This window comes from Platichthys flesus, chromosome 22, assembly GCF_949316205.1.
Source record: "Platichthys flesus chromosome 22, fPlaFle2.1, whole genome shotgun sequence".
Taxonomy (NCBI): Eukaryota; Metazoa; Chordata; class Actinopteri; order Pleuronectiformes; family Pleuronectidae; genus Platichthys; species Platichthys flesus.
Window position 1 is genome coordinate 995,410 of NC_084966.1, and position 23,768 is coordinate 1,019,177.

At 49.6% G+C, this 23,768-nt stretch overlaps 1 protein-coding gene and 1 long non-coding RNA gene across 2 annotated transcripts in view; one reads left to right on the plus strand and one right to left on the minus strand.

Annotated features, from left to right (window-relative positions):
* The window catches only part of LOC133933778 (uncharacterized), a 79,467-nt gene that overhangs the window by 23,600 nt on the left and 32,099 nt on the right, over nt 1-23,768 (minus strand). The window lies entirely within an intron of this gene.
* The window catches only part of klf7a (Kruppel like factor 7a), a 31,532-nt gene continuing 23,591 nt past the window's right edge, over nt 15,828-23,768 (plus strand). The window contains exon 1 of the mRNA XM_062380151.1: nt 15,828-16,183. Within this exon, the coding sequence (XP_062236135.1) occupies nt 16,082-16,183 (102 nt within the window). The 5' untranslated portion in view covers nt 15,828-16,081. The remainder of the gene's footprint in view (nt 16,184-23,768) is intronic.

Sequence of the window (23,768 nt, forward strand, 5' to 3'; positions counted from 1 at the left end):
TGACAGACCAGTGGATTCCAGAGCTTGTGGGGATGAAGACCGATGCTGGTGTGGATGCAAACATCATCTGAATCACACTTTACTGAGCTGATGGCGCTATAGCATGAGAGAATTGATCCAAATGAACAATAATACTAAATTCTGTTAAGGTCGCAGGTTCCCTCTGCAGCAGGAAGGCTGGTATCTATGGAACACTGAAGTAAAAAGGCCTTGAGCTCCTGAGTAGAAGCATGAGTAACAAGCAGGAGTAAAACATGTCTGTGCAGCTATAGGAAGTCATTTGAAAGACTCAAACTACTGCATGATAACCATAACTGGATTTTACTGCTCACTCCGGCCTCCTGGAAAACAACAGGCTCCACCAGGGACGTTGATCGGTCACTGATGAGCGCTCTCCACAGGACTGGAGCAGCAGCCACTGAATTATTGAACACATGTAGCGCCGTCCCCAAGGTGGGACGCTGCATGGAAGTCTTCAGTCTGCAGCTCTGACACAGCGAGGAGGCGGGTTGATGAAACACGGTGCGATGCTTACAAGCGATCCGTCACCGAGCGTCCCGGTCGCACACAGGGCGGGATTGGATTTCCGGCTGGGGGGACTTGTCGCGCGGGGGGGGGGGGGGGGGGGGGCGAGGACCGAGCAGCACTTCAGTGAGATAAGAGCAGTTAAGGATTGTTTCTGAAGCTTCCAGAATTAAAGCTATAAATACTCACGTGTGAATCTGCCTTTAGAAAAAGCAATAATATACAGGGTGTGTGTATTGATGTCAGGATCCAGAGCTCCCCCACTGAGCACCTGTTTTATTACATTACATACCCCTGATCCTCCAGCTGCATATGAAACCTGATAACAGCCTTTGATTTAGCAGCCAAAGAGAGCGGGCTCATGTTGTCGGTAAGAGCTGGAGCCACTGAAATCACTCGCTACATCTGCAGCCTAATGGTGCCGGGGAAGTGGTGATATTACATCAGATATACTGTGGGCTGGTTGTGGAGGTCCAACTCTTATCGCTCTTATTGTGTTGATGCATGGCAGCAAGCGGCGCCATTTGAAAATTCCCTTGTTTGAAAAACAAGGGATCAGTTCAAACCAATCTGCTGAGTCGGCTGATCTGAGAGGATGTTTCTGCAAATGGACCCTGAAGATTAATGTTTATTTACTTGATATTTGTTTTAAAGCTAAACAAGGACGTTGTGATGATGTTGCTCTACAGAAAGAGACACACACACGTCTTCCTGTGCACGGGAGCAACACAACTCACAACCTACTCACACATGCAAACCCCTTTCCTTCCTGCCGCTCCCGTGTCCCCTGTGTGCAGTGTCATCAGCAGCGAGGCCTCTGCCTGTTGTACCGATGTGTAACATCCCTGTAACCCCAGCGGGTTCGCACACACGATGCCCAGCACCCTGCTACCCAGCCAGCTGCTTTCCAACAGGTGTTGGCAACAGATAGAGGAACCGTGGGAGGAGGAGGAAGAGGAGGAGCAGGAGCAGGAGGAGGAGGAGAAAGCAGAGAAATCAACAGGCCGACCTCCTCTCGCCTGGTAGAGCGCGACTCACCTGAGAAGGCTCTTAGACACTTCCAGGCTGAAATCATCCAGAAGACACATCTGGAGTGGTTGAGTTTTTAGTCTGCATGAGAGTAAATCAGGGAAAGCATTGTTCTCGGGCTCGGACACAAAGAGAACACACATCCAGTGTGGCCCAGGCCTCAGCTCGTCCTCTCTCAGGCTGCAGAGTGTGATCCTCCAGGCCTGAGAGGATCCTCTGAGCACAATCACCAGCTAAATGGAGACGAAAGCATCGGGCTGTAAAGAGACACACACCTGGAAATACACAGTTTGTGTTTGAATCAGCAGTATCGCTAGTTTCTCCACATCAATCCTCAGACGCAGTAAAACAGCCGGAGACACAAAGAGCCAGCGGATGTGTTTTATATCTGAGGAAGCGATGCAGCGGTGGTGCAGCGGCCGACTCACAGAAAGCACAGGATCGCACCGCTCCATCGATTCCCCTTTAGCTTAGCCCTGCTCTGCAGAGAGCGCCCTGATTGGTGGAGATTATTGGACAAGCAGATGTAGAAAAGACACAGGAATCGGCTGATGGTCGGATTGGGGCTCTCTGCCTCCTGGATCGTTAATAAAGCCCAGAGCCTGATGAGAGCGATTGATTGGTCCTGGAACAACGTGAGCCTCTCCACTGCTCTCACACTCATTTACCTTTCTCTGCCGTTTGATTCCTCCCTCACGTTTCCTCCCTGAATATCACAGCATCCTTCATCACTGAATCTCCTGAAGAGGAGTCGGTCGGCCGCGGCAAAAACGGCCAATCACAGTGTACGTGTGTCGCGAATATGTGGGATTGTTATCAGCTACTGCCGCTCGGAAGATAGCCATCGCTGTGCATGTGTGTGTCTGTGTGTGGCAGATAACTATCACTGCAGGTGTGTGTTTGTGTGATTTACACTGCAGACACACAGGTGAACATCATGGCCCCGGCCCTTCAGATAGCGTCTCTCGTCTTGTTGACTTCACCTAAGCTTCCAGATCGTATTTTTGACAAGCGCCGATCATCTGGCTCTGTTCCGAGCGTCCGACAGCCGACACACGATCGCATCAAACACACGGGGAGAAGCAGAGGAGAAGGAGGTGCAGAATAAAAATGGGAAGCTGAACAGACTTCCACATGGACACTGAAGGAAGACAGGAGAGTGGATTTGAACAAATATACTTTTAACAATGACGCCTGTTTTCCTACATTTACCCTGATGGCTGCTCGACGGCCCAGAGAAACAGACACTGAGGTTGTGCTCGACAGCTAATGTGTTGTCAAAGCTGAAGCCTCAGATGAACCAGATAAGATAAGACGATGGCTGCCAGACGAGCTGCACAGAATAATCTATGCACGGCGGAGATGGGAGCGGAAGAGCCGAACATTATTCAAACGTAGGTGAGGAAATGAAAAGGGTCAGTGAGAAAAGAAGAAGTGAATCCTTCTGTAATTTATTCTTGATTTATTCCACACAGAGAAAAGGCCTGTTTCTGAAGCCTCCTATCAAAAGTGAGGACTTGTCACTTTCTCTTATTGCACGTTCTCGACTCGCCTGGCATCGCTTTCCCTTTTTCACCCGTCTGCCGATATCCTCTCTCATTTCTTCTCAGGTGCACTAAAGCCGAGGCCAATCTGTCCCCTCAGCGTCCACTTCATCCCCCATCTTCGCTCTTTCTCCTTCGCTCCTCGGCTCCTATCACTCCTCCATCTCATCTTCTTCCCTCTGCTCCCTCGCTCCTCCCGCCTCCTTCGCTCTCACCTTGCTATCTCATTTCTTTTTTCTTTCTCTCTCTTTCTGAAATGCCTGTTGCTGATCCATCAGGCTCGCCGCTCGAGCGTGTGCCCACTCGTTTCTCACACTGAGTAAAGTCTCTCTGGGAGGAGGCGGCGAGGTAGCATCCTCTCCGGTCGGGTACCAGCCAGTTATTAATTACTCCCCAATTCCTCATCTGTTCTCCGTCTGCGGAGAGAAGTAATTACGTCTCTGCCACTCGTCAGAAATGACGCGATAACCAGAAACCCAAATTACTTCTGCTGATGAGACAATCATTGAGCGAGAGACAGCGAGCCGGGGATTTCTCAGCCCCACTGTGCTCCAGCCACCGGGGTAATGGCACCTCCATTCTGTTTGGGATGTCTCCCTGACGCATTCACGGGGCGTTTCCAATTTCCACCTCGCAAAACACTAGAAGATGGGGAGGGAGAGATAGGCAGAATGAATTAAATGAGGCTTTTTTTTTACCCGCTCACTGTTTTTCTTGGTGCTCCCAATAAGAGAGTGCAATCATGAGGTGGTTCCAGCTCCAATCAGCGTGATGCAGCTGGAGAGGAGCTGTGATGGAAGAGGGACATTAGCGCTGGATCCTCGTCTGCCACACGAGACAGAGGGAAGGAAAGGGTGCAGAAAACAATTAGGGATGCATTTCTATTTCCTTGAAGGAAGAAACCAAACACAGCAGAGCCCAGGTGTCCACACAGGTGGGCGGAGCGGATGTGTTTTGGCAGATATTTGTGCCATCTGTCTACTTGTGTAATTTTTGCATATTACTGAGTCTTAAGTGTCATTTCTGCTCCTAAGTGAAGGATCGGCCAATCACTTTAACCCGTTTCCTCCACACACTCACCAGAGAGGCGAGGCAAACGACTTGTATACTTGAAATTATCGAGCGGTTCCGGCATAAAAAAAGACGGAGACAGTCACGGGTCAATAAGAGACAAAACTAACTTGATCAAAATCGAGATTTGTGAGGCCAAATATTCAGCTGGTGTATAGTAGCCCCCGTGTCAGGGCCAATCGAGACATCGCCCAACACATCCCCCCGTCCTCGCTGCTCGGCTGTCAAACTGCAGTTTAAATGGAGCAGAAGAAGCAGCCGGCTAGTGCTGTTGTCTATATTGTATTTCAGTACCTGTCAAGTGCTTATTGATTGGCTGCGGTGGATTAGGGTGGCTATGTTGCTGCAGAGTGTGTGCGAGCGTGCACTGCATAGATATTTATATATATATAGATAAGTTTGGGCCAAGAACCGGCCCAGAGCTCAGGATCCATACGAACATCTGTGCAGAACATGGATTAGAAAAGTGAAAGTCCCTGTGTGAGACACGCAAGTGGTTTAGAGCAAGGGAGCTAAGATCCAGATGTATGAGGGGCTGAAGGACCAACTGGAACAGATGTGGGAGAAGTCTGAAGTGGTCCCAGTGCTACAAATAAGCAGTGTTGTGCATGAACAAACGCAAAAGTGAACGTGTTCACTTTTTCACCATGCCGTTGCTCAGTGCCCGTGAAATGTCCACGATGGAGCCTAACCTGAACCAAGTAACGCGACTTCGCACTACGTTACCCATGATTCATCGCACACACACATGCAGACCAAACAAGCAACGTATTCCAAGTGTTTTCTTCTCTGGCCAGTGTCTCGGCTCCGAGCCGTAGTCTGGAGCTCGGCTCACGGGTTATCTTGGCTCGCTGTCTGGCCGGTAACCAGCCGTCCGGACCGCTCCGTGAAGAAGGAGGAGGACATGTTTCTTTACTTGGTATGTGGCCACTTTATTTCTCGGATATACAGCAGGAGCAACACTCGCATCACCTCTAGGTGGTCCGTCACTTTGTTATAAACACACTTTTAACTTCTCTTCCCACAATACCCAGGTGCACTACGTCACACACTGCAAACTTTCCTTAAAGGGGCAGGCCCTACCTGCAACACAACAGCTCTGGTCTCTTACAAAAATGGCTCAATTTGCACCTTAAACTATGAAATGAACTGAACTATGAACTAGTTCAGAATTGAAATGGTGAACTATGAACGTGAACTATTCATATTTACTTTGAACTAGTTCATGAGAGGTGTGAACTTGCACAACACTGAAAATAAGAGGCTGCGATCCCCAAACTGGGAGAATAACTCCATCAGATTCCAGGTGTCTGTCCAAGAGAGTTCAGTTAGAGGAAGAACCAGGACAGATTGAAACCGTTTGTGAGGATGACCCCCAAAAACTTTGAGGGGCCTCGTTCTCCAAAGTACAAACTTAAAGTTTGGAAAATTACAGAAGAATTGTGCAGAGTTAAATTCCGAGGGTCTCTCTCAGGGTATATATCTAAGTATTTACTTTATATTAACCGTGCACGTGAGAGTGCATGTGTGCCCGTGGAGCTCCATCGAAGTCCCTCTCACTTCACACCACCTAATCCACCTCTCTCTCACTCTATCTCTGTGCAGGTCTTCTTCTCTCTTTCCAATCAGCCCTCGCTAACTTCTCTTTGCCCCAGTCCAGAATGATCTGGGTCCTAATAGTCTTTTTACAGCCGCCGGCTAATGTTGCCATGGGGGAACGTAGCAGGGCCATAACGAGACAATCCCCCCCCATATGCAGAGGATATGAGGGGGAATCTGTCTGCTTCAACGCTGACAGGAGCAATCTGTACTGAGGGGCACTTCCAATGAAGAGCCCCGCGAAAAGCCTTAGTGTATTCAGGATTATGGTGTAGGAGCCCATTGAAAATCTAATGGACTAGTCACATCAAATAGACTGGCTGGGAGCATGCTCAGATGGATACTGGGATGCCACCGTGCACACACACTCACACGCAGAGAGAGGGCCATTACCACCAGGGGCTGGGCCATTACTCTCTGTCCAGTATGCCAGTGTGTGTGTCTGTGTGTGTGTCTGTGTGTGTGTGTGTGTGTGTGTGTGGGACCCAGCCATAATGTTTCCATTCCCACAGGGATCTCCACACTGTACAGCCCTCCTAAATAATTACCAAGGCCTCTTTATATAAGAACAGGGGAAGGCAATAAAGAGACCTGCGATATTGCATTGTGCGTTCTGCTCCGATATGAGGCGGCTGAAGAAGAAACATGTCAGGTGGTAATTTCACAGACGTGCACTGAAAAGCATTTCAGTGCACGTTACAACGACCGTGTCTCCTGATACGGACAAATGTCTGGTGTCTCTGAACGGAGGAGAATTTTCAAATCAGTAGAAAGAAGAGAGACGAGCTCCGAGCGCTCACATAAACATCTTCACAGCTTTTAAACCTCTCTTAAAAACAACCTTATTGCTCTCATCGTCCTTTTTACTGTCTTCCTGTGTGTTGTCTATAAATGTTCTGTTGAACAAGTTAACTTTGTCTTCAGTCCACCTCCAACTCTTTGGATCAGTGGTTTCCAAACAAACAAAACATCTAAAACAACTTTGCCACTAAATTCATTCGACCAAAACCCAGAAACGTGTGATTAACCAAATACATCAGATATAATGTAAGTCTTCCAGATCTGAATCCTCTTCCACGTTGAGTCCTGAGCTACCAGTGACTTTTAAATGTCTCATTTTCTAACAAGCTGTCAAACCATCACAGATCTTAAATCTCATCTTTAATGAGCCCAACTGAAAATAGTTCTCAAGACATTTGACAAATCATTTTTCCACCAGGTAAAGTAAAGTTTTCCTTTTCTCACAGATGTAGCAGCTGGATATCTATCAGGTGCTGAAACCCTGATAAACATCCCATCGTGGAATCGGTTTAAACACATCTATCTCTGCCAGGTCCCCCGGCCGCGCTGGGAGGAGCGGTACGTGCCTGCCGGCGTGGCACATCGGCTGGCTGCTGCCCCGGACTCCTCACCTCACCAGTCATAATCTGCGTAAGTCATCCTTGATTAACCCCTGCTGATTGGCTCTAATTAGAGCCAATTAGCCTTGGCGGAATGAGACACTCTCCATGCAGATGAACACGGTGGAGAGGAGCTGGGATGGATGAAGTGGTGGAGCGGGGTCGAAGTGGAGGTGTGGAGAGCCGGGGATGATTGAGGGATAGAGGTGCTCTGGGCGTGGAGAGAGGCAGGGAGCCGAGATGGAGGACGGCTGAGAGAGGGAATAATGAGGGGATGAAAGAGGAGAAGGGTGGTAGGATGTAAAGAAGCCCCGGCGGTTCGATGGCTGTCCAGCGGTACGACCTCCCAGTGGAGGAGTCATGAATAAACACTTGAAGGGTCAGATCAACAATGTGGAGATGTTTCCTCGTGTCCTAATGAAAAGAGGTTTATGCTCATAGGAAAAATAAATATCTGAAAGGATGAGTTCAGCGTCAAAGTCTTTTTATGTTTATGCAGTTGCTGTTGAACAAAATAGTCTGAGATGCATCATGGGAAACGTAGGATCCAGCGTTTGTGAGAGATTATCAAACACTTGACGTCGAGGACTTGAATCAGGATCTCAGCCTCTTTATGAAAATTCATCTCTTGTGATAAATGAAAGTGCAACACGATCAGTGGAGCGTCTCTATCTGGATGGAAATACTCCTGCAATAAAAACCTGCTGGAATCGCACACGAGTGTTTGAGAAATAAATCCACAGCGAGCGGTGGAGCCGTGAAATACGAAATCTGACAGGGAAGCTGATTCCAGACCAGCACTGAGGTCCTGACACTTTCCTGGGATTATCCAGAGGGGCTGTAAGTGGGAACACAAATGTGTGTGACGGACGTGAAACTGGAACTATACAAAAATCTCAGGTTGAAAAAGAGGAGCTGTATGTGTCTGACCCCCCCGACCGAATGTTCCTGACATGCTCCTGCACAACCTGCTGCTGCTGCTTCACACGACAAACACAAACTACACAACGTGTCCAGCCATCTTCTGGACATTTTGTGTATTTAAATTGTGTCTCCTCATTTATGAGCACGGCTGCTAAATCCTCCACTAATCGTCCACAGTTAAACGAACAAAGAAATCGAAACGTGCGAAATGAAAAAAACATATTGTGCTTCAGCATTTAATCTAATCTGTCTATTAGATGTGTTTGTTTTTGTCCATTTGTATTCATATGCATGGCCGGCTCGCAGGCCTGCCCACCACAAAGCTGTGCCAGCCCCCCCCCCAGCCTCCAACCCCGATATCAACCAACAGCGGGGGTGGAGAGGCCGGACTGAAGAGCCCACTCAGCCGGCCCGGTGATTGCCTCAGTCTATCATCAGCAGGAAGATTTCTATTATTGCAGATGGATGATTGGTCTGGCGAGCTGCCGGCCTGGCAAAGCAGCAAGCTCATTTGAGAGCGGTTTGAAGTACGAGCCCCAACAGGGAGGAAGGCGAGGGGGGGGGGACGGATTGGAAAAGAGGGATTTGGTGATTCGGTGTTGAAATAATGGAGCAGGACTGGCGGTAATGACGAGGCACGGCGGCGCCCGGAGCAGCGTGCACCGAGGACGAGGCTGTTAATGTGGACCGCCTCTATTTACAGCAGCAATCTAAACGCTAATGTCCAACGTCTTTCTGCTAAATAAATAGACGCCCCCCCGCTCTGTGAGGGAAGCAGTTTGTTTCCTGTTCGTACGCTGACGCCAGATCAGCCCCGAAACCAGAACTGTACTTTAAAACATTTACTTGAGTAAAGAGGTTGAATCAGTACTTTTACTTTCTACCACACGTATCTGTTCCTCTACTTCCTCCACCTTCTAAAGTTTGGATACCTTCTATATTTTGCAGCTAGAATGTGGACACCCCCCCCCCCCCCCCCCGCTGAAGGCTCTTTGAACCTCGGCTCTGTGGCGGCTGCTGTCACCTGCTAATGTCACCGCTAACGAGGTGAGGCTGCTTCCCCTTGAAACGCGTCACGGAGCCGGGACTCAATCATTCCATTTAAGCAAAACAAAGTGCGACAGCGACAACTGCAAACCAGCCAGAGAGTGGAGGGGGGGCGGTGGCGAAGCTTTCGTCTGCAAATCACTTCCCGAACACTTTGAAGTGGTGACATGCCTCTGGAACACGTAGCGAGGAGCGGGATGAAAGCGGGAGTGAGCTCCTTGTCACCTTTTGACCCCTGTGAGGCAGAGATCAGTCGGGGGGGGGGGGGGGGGGGCGGGCCGGCTGCTCCTCCAGACGCCGCCGCCGTGTGTCAGATAAACCACAGAAAGAGTTTCTCTCTCGCTTTGTTGAGTCGAGCTGAACCGCGGCAGAAGAGGGAGAAACAAACAGAGTTCAAACGAGATGAAGTCAAACAGAAGTGGATCACACCGGGGCAGGGGTCCATCCACCGGGGGGGCGGGCTCCTCATCTCTGACGGGTCACAGGGGTCGATGGCGACAGAGCAGCCACTGCAAAGCTTTTGTCTTGCTCAAGGACACTACAGCAGAGTGGATTAAGGGGAGTTGGACCCGGATCTTGAGGATGAAGAAGCGAGAGCTTGACCTCAGGTTATCTCTGCCACAGTAATCCAATTGAAATGAAGATTCTAAATTTATTCCAATAAAAACGGAGAAAGAAACACTTGACCTGACCTGAGCTGACATGACCCTGGTTGACCCCTGACAGCTGCCAGAGCGGGGTCAGCTCATCTGGAGGGGACTTCATGTAGTGCAGGGCTCAAGACGTGATGGAGCAATAAGCTGCAGCTCTATGGAGAGAACGCCATCGACAGAACCCCCCCCCCCTCCCCCCCGGATGACACTCCTGTCCGAGGCTGCGTCCACATGAACACGTGTGAAAACTCCAGGGCTCGTTTTCATCTGGACAGAAACAGAGAGTTTGAAAACGAGGACGTAGACGCTCTCAACCGCTCGCTTGTCTTTTCAGTCCCGATGTAGCCTTCACTGATTGGTCAGGCTCCTATCACATGACCCCTACATGAGGAAAACAAACAGCACCTTTACAACCATCATTTGAATAATGCAAATATTTTCATTTATTTAAATGTTCTCCTTGGTTTTCTCTTTAAAAGTGACCAGAGAATGTTGAAGGTACTTTTATCCTCTGATTTGTGTGTGGCTGTATTTTATTGGTGAACTCGTTAAATTCAGTTTTTCCATTTAGTCTTGTAACGATTCACCTGACATGAAAACACAACAGAGTGCATGAGCATTAGAAGCAGGAGCACATGGAGTCAAATGATCCCTCTTGATAGTCTAAGGGCAACATTTAGCAGTTGCACAGGTTCCCTGGGAGGATTGTTTCCCGACACGCCGCCCTCCTCGTTGAATCCGGCTCCGGCCCTGTGGATCCAGAGCAGGCTGAGCCCTCACACTGATTGCTGATGCAGTGGGCGTGCTGTCAATATTGGCCCATTCACTGTGAGTGAGCAAATCTCCCCTTGACATGGCCAGCCATGCGAGTAATAGCTAGGATTAACATAGGAAGGTACACACATGAATATACAAAACACAGTGTGGCGGGGGGGGGGGGGGGGGGGATCACCGCGGCCTCAGATGTGCGGGGGGGGTGTGGAAACGAGATTGACTCGGAGCTCGGACATGAAAGGACTCAGTCAGTGACCCTGATGACAAACCACGCTTCAGCATCGTGAAGCCACAATTTAACATGTGAGGGCAAACTCATGCAGCTGGATTGTGTGTTTCTGTGGAGTGTGTGTGTCTGTGTGTGTCTGTGTGTGTGTGTGTCTGCACCTGTGGCTGCTGAATTCAGGTAAAATGTAAATTTCTCCTTCTGCCGCGTACAAGGTCAAACGCTCCAGCACCATCGCCCCCTATAGACGAGCTGTGTTATTCCTGACCTCACGATTTGTGGTTTATGCCAGGTCACCTCCTGAGAACACAGACACACACACACACTCACACAGATACACACTGCCCCTCCCATTATGCTGACGCGTTGTGAGCTGTAGGATTCTGGAGTTTTTATGCAGAATTTGTTTTTTTCATATTTGGAGTGTGGCTCTGGAGTTAGAATGGGTCGTCCACAAACCAGAATGTCGGTGGTTTGATCCCCAGCTCCTCTGGTCTGCCTTCTGAAGTGTCCTTGGGCAAGACACTGAGCTGCTGTGCCGACAGTGTATGAATGATGTGTGACAGCAAAAGCAATGTGCAGGAAATGGATGAATTTGACCGGTGCTGTAAAGCTCCGGGTCGATACGACTGGACAAGCTCTGTGAACACATTCAGATTATATAACTTCAGTTTCGGTGACTTTGGCTTTTTGATCTCACTCTGGCCTGAGGTTAAAAATAAGTTTCCCAGGACGCAAGGACGTGCAGCAAATGTTTGAAACCAACTCATTGTCAACGGAGGAACATGAAGAACCAGAGTAGATGGATGCTCAGTTTGTTTGACCCCATGTGCAGCACAGCAGCCGGAGGTGTGGACGTCCCTTATCCTCAGCTCCTGTTTGGTTCTGTTTGTTTGTTTGGTTCTGTTCTGTTTGTTTGTTTGTTTGGTTCTGGCCCCTTTTAGGTACAGGAATCATTTTAAAAGGAACCGTTTGACACCCAGCCGACCAAGACCCTGAATTTGATGCGTCCCTTTTAACAACTTTTACAAAGCTCCCTCTCCTCTTATCGTTTCCTGTGTCCTGGTCTAAATATATGAGTCACTAATTGGACGTCTGACAGGGGCCATGCTCCTCTGGCACAATGTGAGAGTACACCCCCCCCCCCCCCCTCAGTGGCCTTCAGACGAGGCTCGACACACACAGACCTGAATGGAACCGAGAATCACATCCCACATTTTAAGCCGACACTGATGTGACATTACCGAACAGGCTGAAGAGGAGAGCGACTGAGGGAGAACTGACAGGGATTAGGAGCTATTTGTTTCACCTCCCCGCTGCTCCTCCCCGCCTGCTTGCAGGAGGAGCGCGTGTGCAAACGGGTGTTTCCGTCTCCCACTCATCGGCGCCTAATTGGCACTTACCAGCTGCCCCTCATGGCCTCCTCGCTGCCTGGGCTTCCGCTCTCTTTTCCCGGCGTAGGAAGCAGCATCGCCGCATCAAACACGGCCCAGCTGAGAGGGCACTTTCTCCCCCCCCCCGTCTGCCTTTCCTTCCCTTGCAGCCATCTCGCACGGGGAAGGAGTTTGCACCCCAGACAGCCCCGAGCTCTCATTATCGCTTCCCTCAGTCAGCCTGTCGCTCTGAAATCCACCCCCTCCACCCACCTCCACCTTCTCCCCCACTCCCCTGGTTCTTCCCCCTATGGAGGAGCAGAGCGGGGAAATAAAAAAGGAAAGACGTGGGGATATTGAGGATGTTCTGCATCCGGGCTCCGAGCCAAGAGAGGCAGTGCATACGGCAGACATATGGCCACGTTTTCAAAATCTTATCTTTATTTAACCAGGCCCATCAATCACCAGCAAATTTACTCTCCTGCGCTGGTGGCTCGGCCAAAGCCGCGCTCGAGGACAGATGCCGGGAGCAAATTGTGCGGTTTTATTTCCTCTAAATATAAAGGTTTATCATAATATACCACAGATGTAATTCAAGGGGGGGGGGGGGGGGTGGCACCATGTTTGTGGAAATGTTGCTTAAACACATCAGAGCTTGTTGTTGTCACGTTATATGAAATGAGGCCAAATGAACACTGACGCTCAAGGTCCTTCGGCTGCAGGAGACTGATGGAGGGATGAGCTGGGAGGAGACTTTCCCACTGGTCACAGAACCCACTCACATCTGGCTGCTGTCAGTGATGGAACCAGGACATCAAGAATATGGTGTTGAGGTGAGAGAGCACCACAGTTTCTCCTCTGTTTAGGAGTCAATCATCGTTTAGAAACCTGTGTATCTGCTAATTCTGAAGTAGAACTGAGTCAAACTGGTTTGGAAACGCTGCCTGAATGTTCCAGTAACTAAAGGACTCTGTCTCTGAATAACGCCCACCACCCTCGGCACAGGTTCCCCAGGAAAAAGGTTTTGAAAAGCTCGGCAGCGAAGTGAATATTACAATAAAATGCCGTTCTGAAGTTTTAACCCCGGCAATGTCAGCTAACCATATTAGCATTCCCACACGGGGGAGGCTGTGAGTTGGAATAGAAATGGGCTGGTTCAGTGAGCAGCGGGAGCAGAGGTCCCATTCGTCTTGTCCTGTTTAAATACACTGGTTAACTCCTGCCAACAGGGAGGCCATTCAGCAAAAGGCCAAGGGCATCTGTCATGTGTTCGGCACATTGATATTGTCCCGTCTCCCTCTTCCTCTATTTTATCGTTTTTTAAAGAAATCCTCTCTTTGTTTATCTCCGCCTCTCCCCGTCACTCTCCTGCGTTTCCTGCCCTCCGCCCTGCCTCTCTCCCGCTGCCTCTCCTCCTCTTCTGATGAAAGGAGTGAATATGCAGCGAGCTGACATGATTAGCAGCCTCATATCCCCATGATGGATGGTGCCTGCTCCATTATTAATACAGTAAAAGCACCAACTGCCAGGTAAGAGCAATGTCAGCATCCACAATATAACGCTGTGTGCCCACGGAGAATGGTGAGCACTTCTTTTTTTTTTTTAATCTATGATATGCATGGGCTTGAGGCCGAGGAGGAAGAGGAGGAGGAAGATGGGCAGGGGGGATGCAGACGTCTGAGAGGGGCACTGACACCAGGCTCGCCGTTTGGCTACTTCCTGGTGATGGTGGTGAACTTCTTCAGCTGCAGCTTCACCAGAAAGTTTGGTCTTTACGGTGGGATGATACATAAAATGGAAGATTAGTTTTAAGAGGATGGAAATGAAACAACACAGAGGAACGTATTACAACACAGCACCTTGTAAAGTCTCCTAAACTCTTGGCTTGTATAATTACTTTTACTGTTATTTAATTTAAAATAAATGGATTTCTTGTCCACACAGGGACGAGACCTCGTGTTTCTCAAACCCTGCCCCTCTACGTGCTGACCCTGATGTCAATCACCTCTGCTCTGGTGATTTGCTCACAGATTTCAGAGTAAAACACTGTCGGGATGTAAATTGTGTGTGTGTGTGTCAGCAGCGAAGCCGACATGTTTGCACACAGCGTTAACGAATGTGGCAGGGCGGAAAACAAACTGCTTTTCAACAGTGGAATGTGACCGGTGCTGCTTTCATCAAGCTGCTGTGAGTAAATACCATCGTAAATAAAGTCAACAAGACAACAGAGCTACGAGACGTTCCCGGGGACTCGAACCTCAACCGGCCGGTGGGATGATTCCCGGGTTCGAGTCGTGAACGTGGTCGTTTGAAAGACAAAAATCAGTCACAGCTTTGTTCTGAATTTGTTTAGTGGAGAATAAAACCATCCGCTCACTTCCAGCTGCCTCTCCTCTAATCCCAGGACTTCATAAACAATGCATAAAAATAACAGGATTTATCTCTTAAATATTTTACACCTCAGTCAGCCGTGAGAGGACGGACTGAACAGGACAGGTTGTTGTTTGCTTTTCTGTTGTTTCAGACCAGGCGACCCACGAGTGCAAAGCAAACACACAACAGTGGATGTTTGCACGTCTCTGTCATGTGTTTCTGCATAAATCACACACGGTGGAACACTGGCTGTGGTGGGGGATTGTAGAGGAGAGGCGAGAGGAAGGAAATCAGAGACGTGAAGAAGGGGAGGACGAGAAGGAGGGACGGACAAGAGGCAGAGAGGACACTGGGAAAAAAGAGGAGAGAGAGACGGAGTGACTCGTGTCCAGTGGATAAATGTCAGCTCGGCTCGGCTCTTCCTCCCAAACTGCCACGAGTAAATCGTGTTGCCGCCCCCCCCCAGAGCCCCCTGCCCTGTAATGAGATTACAGACCTCCACAACAGAGTGTGTGTGTGTGTGTCTGTGTGTGTGTGGCACAGTGAGAGAGCACCACTGTACCATTTCAATGGCTTTACACGGGGCGAGCGAATCAGTGGCATTACTCACGACAGCGAACGAGACGTATTTAAAAAAGATTTGGTTGCTTATTTATCATCACCCCCCCACCCCACACACACACGCACACACACATACACACACTCTTAAAGGAAGTGCTGAGCTTGATTTTCATGGATGTGGGTCAGTATAACAAGTTAGACTTTGACTTTCCACCTCAGGGAAAAACTTGTGTGTAAACCGGATTAAATCTCGATTACACACAAAATATATTCACAGGTTTGAAACATCAATTTGTCATAAAGCCGAGCTGAGACACGTATCACACAGGAAAACGTGCTTCCTGCAGCTAATGCCTGATCCTGCAGCTCGTTATGATTAAATATTTATACAGGGGAACAATATCTCAGCCTATTAATATGGTTTCCAGCTCCTGTTTGCGAGCACATGGTGTTTACACCACGGCTTCTCCTCTCACACTAGCCTTTCAGACCTTTTTCCAAATCTAATATACCCATCCATAAATAGCTCACCTATCGAGCCCATATTTGGCACGAGTGACGTGTCGCCGGAGCCAATCCAGACCAGTGGATGTGCCAGTCCCCGCCTCTCCACGCTCCAGCTCCGCACTAATCACTCCTCCGCCGCCCATTTGCCTTAAATGGACGAGCAGGGGGGGGGGTTGATTGACAAAGCAGATAACGCCCCTTCGTTTACCAAGCCCCTCCCCGGCTCTGGCTCCCTATCACTGTCTATTTTGGCAACACGCGTCCGCGCATGGAGCCTCCATCCCCTCCAGTCGCTTTTACGCACCGACCTCGATAATGCGCGCAGGTACCGGGACGCTCGCAGCCGCCAGCCCGACTCACTAAGCTCCTCTCACGGACTAATATGAGAGAAGTGGATGTAGAGGTGTGACACAGCCGAGAGCAGGACGCATTTTTCTCTGTGGACCGTTCTTGTTTTCCAGCACCGCGCGTCAGCATGGACGTCCTGGCGAACCACAGCATCTTCCAGGAACTTCAGCTGGTGCACGACACCGGCTACTTCTCAGCCATGCCGTCGCTGGAGGAGAACTGGCAGCAGGTACGTCTCAACTTTCAGCTCCAGCCTCCTCCTTCCTCCTTCCTCCTCCTCCTGCACAGCGGAGCTTTCCCCGTACGGTGCCCCGGTGATGATGTGCGCGCTCGGGATGCGGGCGTCAACTTTTTCCCTCCTCCAAAGCGTGGATGCATGTGGAGTTGAGGGAGAAGCGAGGGGGCGAGTCGCTTCCCCTCTCTCAAATATCTGACATTTCTCTCGGAGAGAGGGCAAAGTGGATGATATGCGAACGCACGCCGGCGCGTAATAAAGCTGTCAAATGCGATTGGGGAAGATGAAGATGCGAATCCCATAATAGGGACTGGATTGGTCGTGAATAATAGATCTGCATCCCTCAGATTACTGAGTTGTGAAGCCCCTGCATGCGGAGAGGTCCCTTCCCTTATTCATTATAGATCTCCTAACATGTCTGGCTTTGTACCATATTTAAATGCAGGGGTGAACGAACGTGCGAGGAAGAGCCGTGTAGGAAAGAGAATAACTGTCATCTGCATGCACACACACACACACACACAGAGAGACACACACACACAGACACACACTCTCCCTTCACACAACTTCAGTGGGTGAATATTAAGAGAAACGCGCAGGGATCCACGCGGCCACATGCTGATGGACTTTACGTTCCTGCTCCTGTTTGACACCAGTGAACCGTGACACCTGCTGTGCTTGTTGTGTGCATCCTCCAGACATTTAAACAGCTTCTCATGTCACTGCTACTTGTAGGAAAAACGGTTTTTTCTTGGGAGTAAAACAGCTTTAAACGCTCCTGTTCCACTTTATCTTTGTATTTGCACCATTAACGCGTGAAAGCAGCATCTTCCTGTCTAACCAGCCTCCTGTACTTTCATTCTGAAGCTCAAACAAGGGCCATGCAGCCACCAGGCCACCTGCATGGCTGCTGCTGCTGCTGGTAGTGATGCTGATGATGATTTCCATGCTGCACTTGACAGACCAGACAGGCAGGAAAAAATCATTGCAGGGAAACCTGATGCCGGTATTGTTCCTGCAATAGGAGCCGCAGCTTTCCCCACTTCTCTGCTCCATGCGTAACATGCATGACAGTGGGGGGGGGGGGGGGAGCCGGTGCGTGACCGTGCACATCCATTCGTCGTGGTCGGAGCAGCCTAATTGGCTTCCTACTGTTCGCCCACCGACGCATCTTTTCATAACAAGTCTCCAACTCCCAGCCTTCGCTGTCAGTGGATTTTAAATTGCAAAGGCCTACGTGCACTGTGTGCTGCTTCTCACCCACAGCCTGCATATCAAAAATCAATACCTGATGCAAATGTGAGGGAGAGAGGGAGGGAGGGAGGAAGGGAGGGAGGGAGCTGCATATAGACACGAGGCTGAGGGAGCTCTTATCTGTGGAGACTGGAAATGTCCGTTTTCTTTGACTGTCTGCAGCTTTTTCTCCACGAGACAACGTCCATTTTGGAATTACAGAGACTCACTGTCTGTTAAGCACATTTGGATGTAGTTTAATTTCTTAACACCAAGCTAATATGCACAGTGTTTATTATTTGACATGAGGAAATTATATATTTTCATTGCCCGATTTTCCTAAATTGTTGATCCTGGCTACAGAATAGACTTAAGGAGAATGTCTCAGGTTGTCTGGACCTGATGATCTCGGACCTTCAGCCTGTGTCAGTTTCATTTCATCATCATTCTAATTAAATAAAAAGGCAAATAAATCAGTAAAATGAGGAAAATACATCAGTTTTAAACCGATTTGCTTTGCTCTTGTGTCTCATCACTTTGTCTTTAATCATGAAAACCTGATCTAGTTGAGTTCTTCAGGACACAGTGACCATGCCATGCCCCCCCGCTCCTCACGCAGCACAGACGTGTTCCTGGTGAACCAGCGTGCGCTCGCTGTGGCGCTGACATGAAGACGCCAGCCAGACCCAGTGAACACAGGAGTTATGAGCCGCCGCTCGCCTTAAAAGCTCCGGCTCCAGCCGAGGACCCGCGGTGTGAGCAATCCCTTCTGTGTTCCCGGCACAATTTAGAGTTTGATGCTTTTATGGGGTCTGATGGTGAGATAGGAGGCCGTTGTCGTCGGCCCTTAAATGGCTCCCTGAGATGCGATGGTAAGAATGAAGACTGTGTCCCCTGTGGGTGTCTGTGAGGCAGGATTCAGGCGGTTATGGAGGGACGGGGAGTAGAAAAGGGGGAAAGTGTTTCGGAGGTCTGCAGATGGCACATTTGAGGCTGCTATTTGTTCCATTATTGAACCTAATGGTGCCAAACTGAACTGTGCTGTCTCGCTTCCAAATCCCAGTACAGTCGCTTGTTCAGAGGAGGAGCGAGCAGCAGGTTTGAGCTGGATTTGGAACAAGCAGAGCTGATCAGAACTTACTCATTATTTGTGGAACCCACTTTCCATCAAAGCAAAGAGTACACGTGTTGTGCTGCGTCTTCACAGCCACAGAATTGGCTCGTTAGCTTGGCTGCAATTTCCAGCGCTTGTTCTGCTCCTGTGTAAACTGGAATCCTCTCTGATGAAACCTCGCTTGGCTTCACAGGCAAACACTTAGCGTCATCTTCCTCACGTTGAGAAGGTGAGACGAGGAGACAAACATCTGGACGGACCTGCAGCCTGATGTGATCTTTCAGGTTGCACTGATGATCTGGCTCCAGCCTCAGCACTTGACCCTGATGGGGTAGTTGTAACAGGACACCACACAAATGGCTGTCTGTCATTGACCTCAGGACACACACCATACCCTCCAACACATATATTGTCCCTCAGGGGCTCGACACACACACACACACACAAACATGTGGGCTGAGTGCCTGATGTCTGCCCAAGCGAAATGTCTGTATGTTGCCGCACAGTGCATTATGGGTAACTATATGTGGATGTGGACAGATTGTACGTGTCTTGGATGTTTCTAAATATGGAAGGAGCAGCAGGGCGCTCCGGAGCGACCTCCATATGCAAACCCCCGTGCTCGGATGCGTCCACTTATTACCACCGCTCGGACGCGACTCCATAACACGCACATGTCCCGGGCGGGAGCAGCGTGGTGGTGGCGGCGGCGGCGGCGGCGGCTCCATCTGGGGGGTGGAGGGGCGCTGAGTGCAGAGGTGGGGGAAGTTGCAGAGCACGCACATTCTCCCCACTGCAAGGTTTCACATTTCACAGTCCGGCGGGCTCGAACCCCCCCCAGGACTGACGAGCACACACAGACAGACAGTCGCAGATGAAGAGGTTAGATGGGAGAGGAAGAGGAGGAAGAGGAGGAGGAAGAGGAGGAGAGATGGAGGAGTTGTTAGAGTCGTGGTCAGAGATGCTCCAGCATGGTGACCCCCCCGTCGGCCTCCAGAGGGACCACGATGAGGAGAGAGACAGAGGAAGAACCAGGAAAGATCCAGCAGTAAATCTGTGATTATCCATATGAATCCATATTGTGTATTTGTGTGTGTACGTGCACGCCGGTGTGCGTTTGTGTCTCAGTTTATTATGTAACCCTCAGTAGGCCACAGCTGCTTTCTCACACACAGCGGGGGGGTGCTGGGGATCGCAGCCAAGCGGCCCCCTCCTTCCTGTCTGCGTCTTCCTCCATCCCTGGTTCCTCCGTTCTCTCCTTTTCTTTCTGCGTTCCTCTTATAGAATTAGCACATTATGGATTTTGGATCTCTGCAGGGCTGTTGTGTAAGCTCGGGACTCGTGTGTTCTCCCCACGCCGCTGCTCAGCTCCTCTGTAGCGCTCCCCAATCGCTCCTCTTTGGTTTTGCGGAGCCGGTTTTTAAACACATCCCATATATTCACCGTGACCTTTTTACCAGCCCCTATTTCATGTAAGTTTATGCAAATTCAAATTAAATCAATCCTGTAACAGGCACAGCTCAGTATTCTTCAAGCTGGAGGAGGAAGGACAAACTGGAGCTTAATCTTATTTGTCTCCAAAGAGCTCCTGGTAGTGTCTCCGTTCCACGCCTGCGGCTTTATTAAAATGTCACATCAACTGTAAGTACAAGAGGAGGAATTCCTCAAATCAGGTTGGGACACTCGCCAGAGAAAAATTTGGTTAAATCCCTTTTTAGTTTAACTGACGCCTGCTTCCATTCGCTGGATGCTGGGACAAAGTGCAGGAAGCAGGAGAGCAGTGTTGCAGCGTCACCTCCGAGGGGACAGCAGACTCCTGATGGCTCACATTATACAGCAGCACTGTCTTCCAGCTGCAGTCCATTCAGAGACGTCCTCACAGATTCCCACGCGACCCCGTGCTGCCTCATGACGCCCCGATGTCAAATATGAAATTGCTTTCTCGCCGCGTTGTTTTGCTCACCTCTAACCCGATAGCGGTCAGAAGATGTTGAAGATGGATGCCACGTAGAATCTATTTGACATGACTCGGGCCGTGACGCACAGAGGCATGAAAGGGAGGCTTTGTGCGGCAAGCATCTCTGCTGGATGCTCCTCAGTGTTTAGACACAAGGTTATTACTCAATGCTGTGATTCTAAGAAAACAGTCATGTCTGTTTAGGGCTGGTGGAGACGCTGATAAAGGAGCTATGAGTTCCTCTAATTGGTACAAATGCATAAATTAACTGGAAGTGCAGAAACTCAATTTGGCTCCGGAGCAGCAGCAGTTATGTTAACAAGCTGATTTCCAGGAAAGAGTTGAAGCATTCAGTTGTTATTTCATTTCTAGAGATTCATTTATCTCTGCTGCATTCATGCACAGCCTCTGGATTTCATGCTGCAGGACCTTCTATGCATCTTCCCTGTATGCACACACCGCCTCACACATGTGCACAGGTTTGTGTGTAAGTTGTGTAATGAGATGTAGGAGTGACCCCCTGACCCACTAACATCCATTCTGCCATAAGAGCGCTTAGTGAACTCTGCCACCTCTGTCTCATCACTCAGCTGAGAGGCGATTGCTAGGGATAGGTGACTGCCACTGCTTTATGGGCGCTGATGAAAAGGTGGGAAGCGCTGATGAAAGAGGGGACGAGGGAGGAAGCGTTCATTTGTCTGATGCTTCAGTGACTGGGCTGTCGGAGAGGGGGAGACGAGGAAGGGGTGAGGAGGAGGTGTCGATGAAAAAGACAGTGCGAGGGAGAGCGGAGGGGGGAGGACGGGGGAGGCAGTGCTGTGAACAAGCATATCTTTATGTATGGCTTCCGTCTGTGAAACGCTCTTCCACCCCAGGTTTGATTAACAGTGAGGAGAGGAGCCAGTCATTTTTTTCTCCTCACACCAGCTCGCATGGCTTGGCAATGACTTTCACATCATTTGAGGCGAAATCGGGAAGCCGTTACAGCACCTTACCGTGATCCGACATGCTTCGCCTCTGCCATCCGGCGTGGAAACCACAGGGAGGAAGAGGAGGAAGGGAAGTCTCAGGGACTCATTTTCTGCTTTGGAATCTCTCTCTCTCTCTCTCTCTCTCTCTCTCTCTCTCTCTCTCTCTCTCTTCTCTCTCTCTCTCCTCTCTCTCTCTCTCTCTCTCTCTCTCTCTCTCTCTCTCTCTCTCTCTCTCTCTCTCTCTCTCTCTCTCACTCTCTCTCTCTCTCTCTCTCTCTCTCTCTCTCTCTCTCTCTCTCTCTCTCTCTCTCCATCTCATGATGTCTCCTGCTCGCTCTCGCTTTGACGAATTCCGAGAAGGACAGTTTTGAGGAAATCACAGCTGCCTGGTTTGATTGGCTCCACTCTCACCCCTGTTAAAGTCAGTCCCTCTGCAGGAAAGTCGAACTCGGGAGAGTTATGCAATCAAAATTTTGCACATTGCCGAACAAAGGTTCTTTTATTCGGAGCGACGACATGAATAAAAGGAGCAGAGGAAACATTTGCAGAAGAAATTGATGCATAAAAAGAATTTACATCCATTTCCACAGATATTTCATTAAGTTTTCCACCGATAATCCCATCGCTGAAGATGTGTCTGTTAGAAGGAGGATCATCTGCTCAGTGGGCCACGAACCCTCAGCCTCCGTCAGAGGGATGTGAACCCTTCACTCGGCTCAGATGGATCCAGTCAAGAGTCGTAAACTCTACTAACGTTGTGACTTAGATGCAAAGTGCGATATCAACAGCGTCTCGTGTTTGTTCATTAGGTTTCCATCACCGTTTGTTTGTCTGTTCCTTTTTATTCAAAGAGTACAACACCTACATTTATTGGATGTACTACAGAGATAATAGAAACGTGTGTAGAAGAATCTGTCATGGGAATAAGTTACAGTAAAGAGCTAATTTCCTGTTTTCTCCTCATCCTCCTCTTCCATCCACAGTTTGTTTAATCCGGCAGCCTGCACACACACATTTGGAAATGCACTGGCTTTGATAGCGGCCACACATTCACACTGTGTCCAGGCACTTCACAGCCACCACTGGCTGCGACATACCAAGCTCTACATCCCATCTCTCTGCCTACCTGTTGCTAGGCAGCCTTGGCAAGCACCAGGACCAGTTTTGGCCTATTTGTTTGTGTAGCTGTCAGTCTGAGAGGCTAATCCCCCCCCGAGGGACGGGAGCCATCCAGAAACCAGAGATCCAGCCATGTGGACCATCTCCCTCCAAAGATGGAGCGAGACAACGGGGGGAGGAGGAGATGGACGGGGGTATGAGAGACAAGGGCAATTTGCCCTGAGTAAACAACGCTGCTTGTTGTTGTCATCTGAAGCCAGTCATCAATCACGGCCCTAAGCTCTTAGTGGTGACAGCCGCAAGGACGCAGCCCGCTCTGGAACTGGCTGGACACGTTATGAAGCCAGACGGTCGTTGGTGGAGATCTTTAGGGGAACGTGTGTTTCTGTGGGAGGATGTTATCTTGAGGTTGAAACCAGGAGAGACGCCGCAGGTCCAGTTTTCTTTTGCAAGCAGTAGAAAGCGTGTGTGTCTTAGTGGGAGTCCATGCACTCAGTGTGTGTGTGTTTGTGGGAGATTGTGGTTTGCATGCCAGCCTCAGCGCTCATGCAAAGCCACTGGTGTTTTTCCACCTGCTATGGCTCGCTGCTCCAAAGCTGCTGGGCCGCCTGGCCAGTGAGTCGGGACCTTCATCGTTTCCTTTCCTGCATCAGTCCCTCTGTCCTTTCTCTGATGGGTCCTTATCCCTTCTTCTGCCTTTATCTCCTCCTCTTCCTCGTCTCTTCTTACTCCTACTTGTAGATTATTTACAGGAGGCGTCTACTAAACAGTGCCCAGTTAGCTAAACTGCATTTCTGATTAAAAAAACACAGGTGGTTTAGTTGGCTCAAAGATCGTGCTTTGACTCTTCCAATCTTCCTCTTTGTCTCTTCTTCTGTTCTTCAAAGCTTCTCCACATCCTTTACTTAAGATCCACAGACGATCACACGTGCTTCTGCAGCTTGAATCCAGAGCTGAGGTCGTCAGAAGCTGATAAAAGATGTTTCCAGTTGTCAGCAGCTGATGCTAAATTCACCGAAAAGATTAAACTGGGTCCCAGTTTACCCTAAAGGCACTGGTTTCTCCGGCCAACTGGGTCTGTCATGTGGTTTCAGTCGTTTGTATTCCCTGCAGGCTTCAGTTGTCTGAATACGATACGACTTGTGTCCTCAAAAACGAGGCAGATTCAGCTTGAATTGGGATTTG